At 52.7% G+C, this 13664-nt stretch overlaps 1 protein-coding gene across 1 annotated transcript; it reads right to left on the bottom strand.

The window, feature by feature from the left end:
- Positions 1 to 1307: 1307 nt before the first annotated feature.
- LOC146758043 (olfactory receptor 14C36-like) lies at positions 1308 to 2258 on the bottom strand. The gene has a single exon (XM_085518654.1). It carries the CDS (start codon positions 2256 to 2258, stop codon positions 1308 to 1310), a length of 951 nt encoding a protein of 316 aa, XP_085374780.1.
- Between the last annotated feature and the right edge of the window lie 11406 nt (positions 2259 to 13664).

Genomic DNA, 13664 nt, shown 5'->3' with positions numbered 1-13664 from the left:
CGGGTTGGGCTCCGAGGGGCACAGGAAGGGGTTGCAGCTGGGACAGCGAGGAAGGGAGTAGAGGTTAGCATTCTCTGCTGCCCGGTTGGCTCTCTGTTTCAGAGTGCAGCTGGGACTGCTTTACTTGCTCTGGGCCACGGGAGACACGAGATGACCTCACTCTGCAGCTCTACATACATGGACTGTATTGTAGCTTTAAACTCCCCGATGCCTCCTTTTGAGTGTCTTAATGTGAAGTCTCCAAGGGGGGAATTTTCACTCCCTTGCCCACCCCCCGCCCCAGCAGCTCCCAGTTTCCCCTTGGGGACCCCGTGGGCAACATCTGCATTTGTAATCCGCATTAGCCAGAGTGTTATCAGTGTTGCTGCTCATTGTGTTCCTGTGCAGGGCCTGCTGTGCCACCCCCTGCAGAAGGGCTGGGGAGGGCTGGGCTGGCACATTGACTGCTGTGTTCCCTCACAGCTTCCCTGCCATTTCTCTTGTCCCTGCAGGCTCCAGTTCACCTTCTGCCTTCCAGCCATGATCATCCCAGCCTTCAGGAGAGCAGAAAAATCAAACAAAATGAGAGAGAGAAGAGTACCCAAAGTAGGAGTCAAACCATGATAGTGCGAGAGCAGCACATGCTTTTCTCTGTGGGGAGCTGAGAAGGCCACAGGCAGAGAGCAGCTGAGGTCTAGTCCGGAGTCTCACCCCGCTTCCTTTTAACGCCAAGTCCTCTGGGGATGATCCCCCCCCTCCCTCCCTGACTATGGGAACCCAAAATGCCAAAAACAGTATAACACAGAATGAGAACATGAACTCTTTAACTTCCACTGGTCTGTATGATGTTCTGATGTGGAATACAGACAACAGAAATCATAAACCCACAACAGAGAGGCACTGACAGATGTGAGCCTGAAAGCACAGATGCCAGCCAGGAGCCCAGGGATGGTCCATAAGCTGCTGCAGGCTGTAGTCACTGCACAATCTGATGAACAGCTGTGTGCTTCCTGCTGGACTGTAAGTTTCTGAGAACATCTGACCCCAACAGCTCCAGAAATGTCTCAGAAGATGCAGGACAGACAGAGTCACTGCATGTTCTTTATTTTGTTAAGGTTCACGGAGAGGCTAGTTCATAATGTACAGTGTGGCTATGCTACAAAGGTGCAAGCTGAAAATGAATTGATTTCAATCCTAAGGTTTTAGTGAAAAACATTACAGTATTTTAAAAAAATGAATAATATTTAATAAATTACACTTATAAAATTGCACAAAACATACAAAAAGGAGAGTTTGATTCAGTAAAAAGCTCAATACAAGTCATGAATTCAAAGAGACGTGCAGTTCACTGCTTGTGAAACACATTTAACAATAACTTTCCTCACTGCATCCTTGACCTCCTTGTTCCTCATGCTGTAGATGAGGGGGTTCACTGCTGGAGGCACCACTGAGTACAGAACTGCCACCATCAGGTCCATAGATGGAGAGGAGATGGAGGGGGGCTTCAGGTAGGCATAAAGGACAGTGCTGAGAAACAGGGTGACCACGGCCAGGTGAGGAAGGCACGTGGAGAAGGCTTTGTGCCGTCCCTGCTCAGAGGGCATCCTCAGCACAGCAAGGAAGATCTGCACGTAGGACACAACAATGAACACAAAGCACCCAAAGACTAAACTGACACTAAAAATGAGAAACACAACTTCCCTGAGGTAGGAGCCAGAGCAGGAGAGTTTGAGGATCTGGGGGATTTCACAGAAAAACTGGTTGACAACATTGCCTTGGCAGAGAGGCAGTGAAAACGTACTGGCAGTGTGCAGCAGGGAATTGAGAACCCCAGAGCCACAGGCAGCTGCTGCCATGGTGGCACAAGCTCTGCTGTCCAGGAGGGTCCCATAGTGCAGGGGCTTGCAGATGGCAACGTAGCGGTCATAGGACATGATGGTGAGAAGGGAATACTCTGCTGAGATGAAGAAGAGAAAGAAAAAGAGCTGTGCAGCACATCCTGTGTAGGAGATGGCCCTGGTGTCCCAGAGGGCGTTGGCCATGGCTTTGGGGAGAGTGGTGGAGATGCAGCCCAGGTCAAGGAGGGCCAGGTTGAGGAGGAAGAAGTACATGGGGGTGTGCAGGCGGCGGTCGCAGGCTACGGCTGTGCTGATGAGGCCGTTGCCCAGGAGGGCAGCCAGGTAGATGCCCAGGAAGAGCCAGAAGTGCAGGAGCTGCAGCTGCCGCGTGTCTGCCAACGGCAGCAGGAGGAACTCGCTGATGGAGCTGCTGTTGGGCATCTGCTGTTGTTGGGCTTGGAGTCCTGCTCAGAGTGCAGAAGATAATGACAAGTCCAGACCATTCTCAGACACACTCTTCCTGATGTATTATGAAATGATGTATTATTAAATCATGAAATGAAATTTTACTATGACAATGTTCATTTAGCACCATTATTTGAATTTAATTTCATGAAGTTCAGCATTCCTTAAGCAAATAAAGCATATAGAGCTTTAACCTTCCTCTCATTTTCTGATCTTATTCCATATCCCTGGATATTTTTGTCTGTTTTATGTCTCATACCTTTGCCCGCACTTCTCTTAGTGTCCCCAATCCCAACCTCTGTGCACTTTGTCTTAGAGAAATCTGCCTGTTGGCAGGATAAGTGCATTATACACATCAACAGAAAATGATGATAATTTTAACTAGAATCACCCTTCAAGAGAGGAGAAGCTGAAAGCACAGCCTGTGTGACTGTTCACAAAACAAGCGATTGATTGCAGAAAAATTCAGGAGTCTCAGAGCTGTGTTCAAAGTTGACAGCCCCTTTTAGATTTCTGCCTCCAATCCTTTTTGCCTTCCCTCAGAACAGGAAATGGAAAATCCCTGCCTTGGCTCTGCTCTTGCAAAACATCCTGTTGTGCAGTGGAGCTGTGATCCCCCTGCCCCTGGCTGCAGCTGTGGCAGCAGAAGCCCTGACGGGGGACTCTTTCCCCCCACACGTCTCCCCGCAGCGCCCTGGGCAGTTCCCCTGGCAGGCTGAGTGCTGAGCCTGGCAGGTGGCAGCGTCTCTGCCTCAGCACACAGCCGCTGGGGCACAGCAGGGACCCTGCTCTGCAGGACAGCCCTGAGCACCCACCTGCAGAGCCCTGGCTGCACAGCCTGCAGCCATCTTGGTCCACGCAGCCCTCAGGGCTGTGCTTTCATACTGCAGCATGGAAGCCCACTGTCAAAGCAGAAGTCTTTTTCCAAAGAAAAGTAACATGCAGTGCCTGCAACCAGATCTGCTATGGGATGTCTCAGTTTTAGTTAACACTCTATGAATAGCAGCTGCATTGTCTTCAATGAGACTTACCGTGTCATGGTCTGTGAGCAATGTTCCTGTTGCCAGCTCACAGCCTGCTCACACCATACACATCCTGGAAACTCTCTCCCCTTTCTCTCCTCTCCTTCTGTCAGCTGCAGGCTGTGCTGTGCACAAGAGCTGCTCCTGGACACAGCTGTCTCTCTGCAGCACCATCCACTTGTATGAGCTACCTGAGTCCCAGGAGCGTGGCACAGCTCAGCACACCAGAGGATTTGAATTTCTCTTCCTCACTGCTTCCCCTGGAGATTTCCCTGGGGCTCCAGGGCTGAAAGCTCCTGACAGACAGAAGGGTCATCTCTGCACAGGCATATGGGTGTCAGATCAAGTATTCACCAGTGGACTAACTCATTCCAGAAGCATGGTTTTGAGTTGTGGAATCAAACTCTATAATCCAGAGTTAGATTATAAAGTAGGAATACGTTTATTAGGCACTGGGTGCAAAGGGGATCACTCCTATCTTGCACAGCAGCAAGCAGAAGTGATACATATTTGAAAGCCAAGCTGATACATATCCAACAAATTTCCTGGAACTCATCTACATATTCATTGTTTCCAGTAACTCATTTACATTCTGCCCCTCAATCTGGTGCACGTGCTGTTTATAGCGGGGGTCTCCCTCCAGCAGTCATGGGGATGAAGTCAGACGTCTTTCTTGCAAAGGCTCAAAGTCTTCCTCGCTCTGTCCTTTTTACCCTACCTTGTTTGATAGAAGTAGTCTGGTTCTGGCCTACTTCTTGAGACATGTTCCCTTTAGTGTGCAGGATGTTCTTCCCTTGTCTTAACCGCACATCCTACTTGTTTATGGGCCCATGTACCTAACTTTTGACTTTGAGATCTCTTTTACTATGCCAGTTTGTCCTAACAGATCGTGTTTGCCTAGCAGAAGTGCAAATGCCTCATCTGGAAAGCTCTGCTCCTGGCCCTTAATTAAAAAGACACGCAGAGAAGGACAGGGACCCTCTGACTTCCCATTTGCAGGGCTGTCATTCAGCTGAGGCAGTCAGTGCGGGTCTCTAATCTTCAGATGTAAAACCCAGGGGTTGAAATGAGATTCAGTTCCCCACAGACACATGGGAGATGGGACTCCTCTTTGCTTAGAGCAGATGTGCACATGAGTTGCTGCTGTTGGAAGACTAAAAACCACCTGGGACTGAATCTGGCAATGGTGATAAAGGCTTTTTAAAGTACGCTAACAGGAAAAGGAAGACCAGGGAGAATGTAGGTCTTGTACTATGTGATGGGGGGTATTCTGGTAACCAAGGATGCTGAGAAGGTGGAGATACTGAAGACCTTCTTTGCTTCTGTCTTCGGTGAGAAAGGTCACCCTCAGGAATCCCATACCCTGGAGCTTACTGAGAGGGTCTGGGGAATGAAAGACTTCCTTTAGTCAAGGAAGAGGTAGCCCTTGAGCGCCTAGGCCACACCGATGTTCATAAAGCCATGGGATCTGAAGGGGTGCATTCGTGGGTGCTGAGAGAGCTGGCAGAGGTCGCTGCTGAGCCGCTCTCTGTAATCTATCAGAGGTCTTGGAGAACTGGGGAGGTGCCTGAAGACTGGAGGACGGCCAGTGTCAGTCCAGTCTTCAGAAAGGGCAAGAAGGAAGACCCGGGTAACTATAGGCCAGTCAGCCTCACCTCTGTCCCAGGGAAGGTGATGGAACAGCTTGTGCTGGATGCCATCTCCAGACAACTGGGAGATAAGGAGGTTATCAGGAGTCCTCAGCATGGGTTCACCAAGGGGAGGTCGTGCTCGACCAACCTGGTGGCTTTTTATGAAGATGTCACTAGCTGAGTGGACGGGGGGAGAGCGGTAGATGTAGTCTACCTTGATTTCAGTAAGGCTTTTGATACTGTCCCCCATGACATCCTTATAACAAAGCTGAGGAAATATGGGATAGATGAGCGTACAGTGAAGTGGGTCGAGAATTGGCTGACTGGCAGAGCGCAGAGAGTTGTCCTTGGTGGTGCGGTGTCTGGCTGGAGGCCTGTAACTAGCGGCGTCCCCCAGGGGTTTGTACTGGGTCCAGTCTTGTTCAACGTCTTCATCAATGACCACCCTCAGCAAGTTTGCTGATGACACGAAGTTGGGAGGATTGGCTGACACGCCTGAAGGATGAGGGTCAACAAAAGCAAGTGTAGAGTCTTGCACCTAGGGAGAAATAATTGCATGCACCGGTGCAGGCTGGGAAAAGAGCTGCTGGAGAGGAGCTCTGCTGAGAGGGACCTGAGTGTCCTGGTGGACGACAGATTGACCATGAGCCAGCAGTGTGCCCTTGTAGCCAAAAAAACCAATGGCATCCTGGGGTGCATTAAAAAGAGCGTGTCCAGCAGGTCGAAGGAGGTGATCCTCCCCCTCTACTCTGCCCTGGTGAGGCCTCATCTGGAATACTGTGTCCAGTTCATGGCTCCCCAGTACAAAAAAGACAGGGATCTCTTGGAAAGAGTCCAGCAGAGGGCCACAAAGATGGTGAAGGGCCTGGAGCATCTCCCCTATGAGGAGAGACTAAGTGAACTGGGTCTGTTTAGCCTTGAAAAAAGAAGGCTGAGAGGGGACTTGATCCAGGTTTATAAATACCTGAAGTGTGGGAGCCATAGTGGTGTGTCTGGTCTCTTTTCAGTAGTGCGTGGGGACAGGACTAGGAGTAACGGGCTGAAACTTCAGCATAGGAAGTTCCGCATTAATGTGTGCAAGAACTTCTTTACGGTGAGGGTGACGGAGCACTGGAACAGGCTGCCAGGGAGGTGGTGGAGTCTCCTTCTCTGGAGCTATTCAAGACCCGCCTGGATGCCGAGCTGTGCAACATGGTGTAGGGAGCCTGCTTTGGCAGGGGGGTTGGACTCGATGATTTCTAGAGGTCCCTTCCAACCCCTACAATTCTGTGATTCTGTGATGAAGCTGCAGGTCCAGTTCTCTTCCTTTCAAGTTCTTTCTCCCATTTTTGTCCAATTCTTTGTCCTTTTAAGTTTCTTATTCCAATTTTTTGTCCAATTCTTTTCCTTTTTACTTTCTTAATACAATTCTTTTCTCTATTTTTTGTCTAATCCTTTGTCCGATTTGTGTACATTTTGTGTCCATTTTTTGTCTTTTTGTCCCTGCCCTACATAATTACCTCACCTGGTGCCTATGCCAATTTTACTGTGGTCAGAATGACCTAGTCTCAAGTTTACTCTGTTCGGAAGCTTTCTTTGTGAAAGGCAATTTTTCCTATGCTACATACAGAAATACTGACAATTTATGCTGCAAAAACACAACCTACCTCTCACACCTGGAATCTATTACTCAGGAACACTGTAGGGGACGCTGCACGGGTTGGCAGTATTGTGTGGAGCTTGGGGGCAGACACTTCTTTCTGCTCTGAGCAGATACGAGGGCCCAGCCCCCTTCCTCTCGTGGGCTGTCTAGGTCTCTGACCTGCAGCTGAGCAGCTGGATTGGCTCCTCCCACTCGCGGGGACTTAGGATGAGGCTGTTTGTCTGCGGTGGAAGTAGGCTCACACCTCCCCCTACCTGTCTCCCTCAGAGATTCCCAAGAGCTCCTCAGGCTGCTGATTTCTTGCAGCAGCCTGGCCATCTGCTCCAGCAGCTCCTTGAGCAGGGTACACCGGCAACCAGGTTCTTTTAACTTAACTAGCTCGTAGGTATGGTGAGATGTTTCCTTTATTGCCATCTAAATGGAAATCACAATGAGACGGGTGGCCTGCTGCTGTTCTTCTCCAGTGCCAGAGAAGTCCACGTAGCCCAGCACTGTGGGAGGCGGTTCCGCCCAACACCGCTTCAATCCACTTTGCCCAGCCTCCATTTTGTGCTGGAGCCAGAAGGCCGCACTGCCCCACAGCGCAGAAGGCCACTGCCCCACCCTCCATGACGTGCTGGGGGCACAGGGTCTCACTGCCCCATAGCGTTCAAGGCCACTGCCCCGCCCTCCATGATGAGCTGGGCCAGAAGGCCCCACTGTCCAATAGCACTGAAGGTCACTGCCCCGCCCTCCATTATGAGCTGGGCCAGCACACAGCACAGAAGGTGCTGGTGCAGCACCCCCAAGGCATTCACTGTCTGCACACCCTTGCAACAGGGACGAGAGGCAGTGGGCGCTACGGGGTCAGGGGCATCTGTCCTTGCACATCCCACGAGTGAGAGTGATTGTTGGTGGCCTTTGGCTACAGCTTTTGGAAGCCGAAGATCTATTCAGATTCCCATGGCTGTGCTGCGAGGCAGTGCGGGACGGGGACAAGCCAAGTGCAGCCGGCCCTCTCCCCGCCGGGGCTCGGCACAGCCCCCAGCCTGCGCTGTGCAGCAGGAGGAGAACAGCTGGGAGCTGGAGGTACTGCAGGCCCAGCTGGAGGGCGAGCGGCTCCACTGCCAGGAGCTGCAGCACCGCTGGGCTGCCGAGAGATGTGAACTGCAGAAGGCGGCAGAGCGGGAGCGGCAGCTGCTGACCGACCAACTGCGCTGTGCCTGGGAGAAGCAGCAGGCCCAGGAAGAGCAGCAGCTGAAGGAGTGGGTGCAGTGGCAGCGGGTGACGGGGACCCGGCAGCTGCTGCTCTGGAAGGAGGCCGAGCTGTGCGCGACAAAGGAGCAGCTGCAGCGTGATTGCGATGCAGCCCTGCGCCAGGCTCGGGAGCTGCAGCAGCAGCTGGCCAAGGTGCTGAGGAACCCCCCCAGCAGCGAGGCGGCCCATGCCCAGCTGCAGGACGTCCTCAGCAAGCTGCGCTGGGAGACGGATGGGGAGCAGCCCGCCTGCATCCGCCACCTCCAGCGTCAGCTGGAGCTGGAGAGGAGGCTCTTCATCTTTTACATCGTGGGGAGCTGGGCAGACGTGCTTCGTAACACAATGTCCTGCTCCCAGGAAAAAGAGGGAGCTCTGCACCGCCACCGTGCAGAGCAGGGCTCCAGTCAACCGACCGTGAAGGATGCTCAGGTCCAGGTAAGATGACACACTGAGAGAGTGGGGATTGTTCAGCCTGGGGAGGGGAGGCTCTGGGGACACCACAGAGCGGCCCTCCAGTGCCTGAAGGAGAACTGGGGAAAGCTGGAGATGTACTGGTTGTAAGGGAGGGTAGTGATACAACAAAAGACAACACCCTGAAAGTAGAAGAGGGGAGATCTGGATGAGATATAAGAAGACAGGACACCATGAGGGGGCAGAGGTGCTGGCACAGGCTGCCCAGAGAGGCTGTGGTTGCCACACGCCTGGCAGTGCCCCAGGCCAGGCTGGACGCACCTTTGGGCAACCTGACCAAGTGGAAGTTGTCCCTGCCCTTGGCATGGGCTTGGAACGGGAGAGTCTTGAAGGCCCCTTCCTACACAAACCATTCTGTTATTCTATGATTTTCTGGTTCTAGGTTCCAGAGACAGCCAAGGAAGACCTGGGGCTCCCGGGCAGCCGGCCCTCTCCCTGCCGGGGTCCGGCACAGCCCCCCACCTGCCCTGCGCAGTGGGAGGAGAAGAGGCAGGAGCTGAAGGCACTGCAGGCCCAGCTGGAGGGCGAGCGGCTCCGCTCCCAGGAGCTGCAGCGCCGCTGCGCTGCTGAGAGACGTGAGTGGCAGGAGGCGGCAGAGCGGGAGCGGCAGCTGCTGGCCGACAAACTGCGCTCCAAGTGGGAGCGGGTGCGGGTGTCAAAGCTGCAGCGCCTGCGGGAGCAGAGCCTGAGGCAGTGGCAAGCAGAGATCTGCCAACTGCTGCAGGAGAAGGAGGCCCAGCTGTGCCAGATGCAGGAGCTGCTGCAGAAGCGGCGCAACGACACCATCCGCCAGGCATGGCAACTGCAGCGGCAGCTGGCGGAGGCACTGCTGAGGAGCGACAGCAGCAAAGCGGACCGCAGAATGCAGCAGGAAGTCCAGCGGCAGCTCTGCTGGAAGTCCCGTGCAGAGCAGGCCGTGGAGAGCAAGCGCCTCCAGTGTGAGCTGCAGGAGCAGAGAAGACGCTTCCTGCAGTACATCCTGGAGCACGTGGAGGGGCAGCCACGCATCTTCTTCAACAGGGCCAGGGCCTGCCATCGGGCTGTAGCAGAGGTGGGTGTTCAGGCTACAGAGCAACAAGAGGCCTGCCCACCTGAGTGCAGGGAGCAGCAGGAGCAGAACACCCATCTGCTGAGTAAGCTGAAGGAGCTGCAGAGACGGTGCAGCCTCCTTGAAGAGAAGAGCAGAAGCTCTCAGCAGATGTGGGAGGAGGTGGAGTGGCTCAAGGACAAGATGCGTACGCTCTGCCTCCGTACCCAGCAGCTGCTGGAAATAGTCTGGCAGCTCAAGGAGGCCTCTTGCGCATCCAAAGACACCACAGAGAAGGCAGAGGAGGTCAACCATCTGCAGGGAAAGCATTTGGAAAAGGAGGCTGCAGAGCAACAAGAGGCCTGTCCACCTGAGCACAGAGAGCAGCAGGAGCAGAACACCCACCTGCTGAGGAAGCTAAAGGAGCTGCAGAGACAATGCAGCCTCCTTGGAGAGAAGTGCTGCCTGCTGAGGAGCAGAAGTTCTCAGCAGATGTCGGAGGAGGTAGAGCGGCTCAAGGACAAGACGCGTACGCTCTGCCTCCGTACCCAGCAGCTGCTGGAAATAGTCCAGCAGCTCAAGGAGGCCTCTTCTGCATCCAAAGAGGCCACAGAGAAGGCAGAGAAGGTCAACCAGCTGCAGGGACAGCATCTGGAAAAGGAGAATGAGATGGCCAAGGAAGACCCGGGGTTCCCAGGCAGCACCAGCAGCAAGCTGCTGGAGCAGTGCAGCTACCTCCAACAAGCCCTGAGGAACCTGGAGAAGCAGTGCCAGGCCCTGAAGGCCCAGAACCACCTGCTGAGAGAGGGACGCTCTCCAGAAGCGTGCCAGAAGCTGCAGAGTCTCCAGCAGGCTGACGTCAAGCTTGGAGCGCTCAGCAAGCGTCTGGAGGAAAAATGCACACAGCTCCAGGAGATGGGGAAGAAGCTGAGGCCACACAGAAATCCCAAACAGGAATGCCCCAATCCCCAGGAAAAGCCAGGGGAGTCAGAAGAGTGGCCAGTGGCAGTCTGCATCTACATTTTTGCAGACCATCACCACCAAAACGAAGATTCTTAGCTCGTCACAGCTACAAAATCCTTATGAGGGCCCTAATGAGGACCCAGAAAACGAGATTCCACTGACAGCTGGACAATACATTTACATCTGTGGAGACATGGATGAGGATGGCTGGTTTCTGGGAGAGCTGACGGACGGCACAAGAGGACTGGTCCCTTCCAATCTGGTGGAAGAAGTTTCAGATGATGACCTGGATACCACCGTGCCTCCAGGGCTTCGTGATCTCCTGCTGGATACCGATGACGAGGACAGACCAGGCAGCAGGAGCAGGGGCGGAAAGTGATGGTCACCATCCAGAAATCTGTGTCCGTGTGTTGGCTCAGCCTGGGGGACGCCGAGATTCCTCTCCATAAGACAGCAACATCCCATCAAGATTCCACCTTTCTGGATGAAGGCTACCTCATGCTCCACTTGATGTTCAAGTGGAGTGTGGTCCATCAGCAGGAAGGCCTTAAAAATTCATCCCTTGTAAGACTGAGAATTTATTACATTGGACTGGACTAAAACAACAAAAAACAACAAAAAAAAACCAAAAACACCAAAACAACTTTACAAAATTTATATATTATATATAATTTATATATTATATATATTATAATATATAATTATAAAATATATATATTATAATATACATAATATACATTAAATACATAATATATATAATATAATAAATACAATAATAGTATTATATTATATTATATTATAATATTAAAAAAATACTAATAAAAATAACCAAACCCAAAATGTGTGTCCAGTCTTCTTGTTTTTAGACAGTCTGCTTTTGTAAAGGTACAAGGAAAGGTAGAGGCTGAGGAAAGCCTCCAAAGTCTTTCTCAAGCGCTCTACCTACAAGTATTGGAATCAAGAGAGAAAGGAATCATCACTGCTTGCCTCTGTTCTTTGGGACACCTGAAGTACCTTGGAAGGCCACACTTCCTGAGCCCTACAGACAGTCTGTCCCAAAGCAGCTGTTTGATCATTTCCATTGGGTGACAATGCATAGCGCTTGCATCGTCTGTGGGCACGGACTCAGATGCAAATCCACATCCTTAACTGTAGGTCCGTACATCCTTTATATACATGCTCCAGCTCCCCCTTGAAATTTTCTTTCTGTCCCTACATGTCAGCAGAGCACTTAACAAGTCTCCTTCACGTCTAGACACCAACTGCCCATACAAGTGTGTGTGATAATGCACACGGCTGCGGCCAGCACTCTGTGTAAAGAGAAACTGTCAGAGAGCTGCACATCAGGGAGGGGTTTCTTGGTCTCAGCCTCTGCTTGCTTTTCTGGCTGGCTGTGAGGGACGCTCACGACCAGGTGAGATGGCACACAGAGGGCGTGGATCTCTGGGAGGTAGGAGAGTTACATTCCTTGGAGCCAGATGTGCGTTCTTCATTCTCGAGTGTTGAAATCTCTTCTGGTGACAAAGCTGGTGAGGCTCAGACAGAGGGATGCCGGTGGATGAGAAGGCCAAAAAGACAGCAAGAGCTGGAACAGTACCTGTGGGAGATGCTGATGAGCATGGACTTGATCAACCTGGTTCTCCAGGGAAGGTTTTGGAGAAGGCAAGGGGCAAGAGATGGGAGCGCAGGGAGACAGCGAGATGCTCTCAGCCAGCATTTGTGTGCCGGGGACAGAAAAGCCACTGGCACTGGAGTTTATGGCTTGCTTGCAGGAGACTCGAGCTTTGTGGAGGTGGCCGTGTATTTCAGCAGGGAGGAGCAGGCGCAGTGAGTGCTCTGCCGAGATGTGATGCCGTAGACATACGATTCCATGGCCCTGCTGGCAGAGGGCTTTGCTGCCTTTCCTCCTCATGAAGGCATCTTGGGCACTGCAGTGAGCCTGCACATGCAGCAGAATAAGTGCAGTGCATTTCCTTCCTGATGAATGCAACAGCAACTACAAAAGAAACACGAATGAGTGTGAGTATCAGAAGAGATTAATGTGCTCTGGACTCTGAGGAAAGACCCACAGTCACCGCTGGCAAGCAGGTGTCAGTCAGCCTTTCAATGAGGTCAGGGAGGGATGAAACAAGGCTCCAAGTATTTGTTGCACAGTTGAGTTGCTTCCTGCTGTGCTTCACAGCACAACGTGTTTTTATAAAGATGAATGCCTGGGAAACGGAAAGACTACTTTCATACATCTTGTTTGTGTTAGCTGACTGCAGTTCCAACCAGCTGGACATACAGGGTCTGGCAAATGACACCTGGAAGGAGGTACAGGCAGGAGGCCCAGCACCCTGCAACCTCCAGGTGAGGGAGAGCAGCCAAGGATTCCTTTGGGACCTGCAGGTTCACTGTGTGCAGCATTACATGCAGGAGCATCTGAGTATAGAGATGATGGCAGAGGTACAGAGCTAAGCATCACAGAGAGGGAGAGTTGCTCATCTTGTTTCCCATGGTAAGACAGGAACTAGGAGCCACGAGGAAAATGTGGCCGCATTCTGCTTTCCTCTTCTGTCCCACACCAGCCCCGTCAGAGGGGAGGAACAGCCACGCTTCCACTGAGACGTTCCTCTTCATGCACAAATGAGCGTGCACGGAGCTGTGGACAGTGCTGGGGCTGCACACACGTGGGTGTGCACAGGTGTGTCCATGCACTGCAGAGATTTGTGCACGCATGTGGGAGGGTGTGCAAGGATGAGGTGGTCTGTGTGTGTGTGTGTGTGTGTGTGTGTGCAGGGATGGGGTGCTGTGTGTGTGTGTGTGTGTGTGTGTGTGTGTGCAGGGATGGGGTGGTACGTGTGTGTGTGTGTGTGTGTGTGTGTGTGTGTGCAGGGATGGGGTGGTACGTGTGTGTGTGTGTGTGTGTGTGTGTGTGTGTGCGTGTGTGCAGGGATGGGGTGGTACGTGTGTGTGTGTGTGTGTGTGTGTGTGTGTGTGTGTGTGTGCAGGGATGGGGTGGTGGCCATTTGCACGAGCACAGAGGTGTGCAAAGCGGTGGGCGATTGCTCCGTTGAAGCAAGAAGCAAGCGTGACAGTGCTCCAGTTGTAAGGAAGTGCATTGCTGGAACAGGGCAGAGCTGAGCCTGCAACTGCAGCCTCCTTTGCACAGCCCAGCTCTCAGAGGGTGAGACAGTTGTGCTTCCTGAGCAGCTCAGGGACGTTGTGGACAGAAGCAGCCGAGTCCAAAGTTCCTGGTGTGAAGTGCTCCGAACATCGGGCTCTCTGGGCGAGCTCCCGGCTGACAGCACTGCTCCCCTCTGCCCTCGCCCGGGCCTGCTGGGAGCTGCAGGGCCTGCTGGGAGCTGCAGGCCCCGCAGGAACTACCACTCCCAGGATGCTGTGCGGCAG

This window comes from Coturnix japonica, chromosome 17, assembly GCF_054131305.1.
Source record: "Coturnix japonica strain WE chromosome 17, WE-NBRP24, whole genome shotgun sequence".
Lineage (NCBI taxonomy): Eukaryota > Metazoa > Chordata > Aves > Galliformes > Phasianidae > Coturnix > Coturnix japonica.
The sequence above is the reverse complement of the archived record's forward strand: the minus strand, read 5'-3'. Positions and strand labels throughout refer to the sequence as shown.

Coding starts and splice junctions, on each gene's coding strand:
- LOC146758043 (XM_085518654.1), bottom strand. CDS start 2,258: ATGCCCAACAGCAGCTCCATCAGCGAGTTCCTCCTGCTGCCGTTGGCA.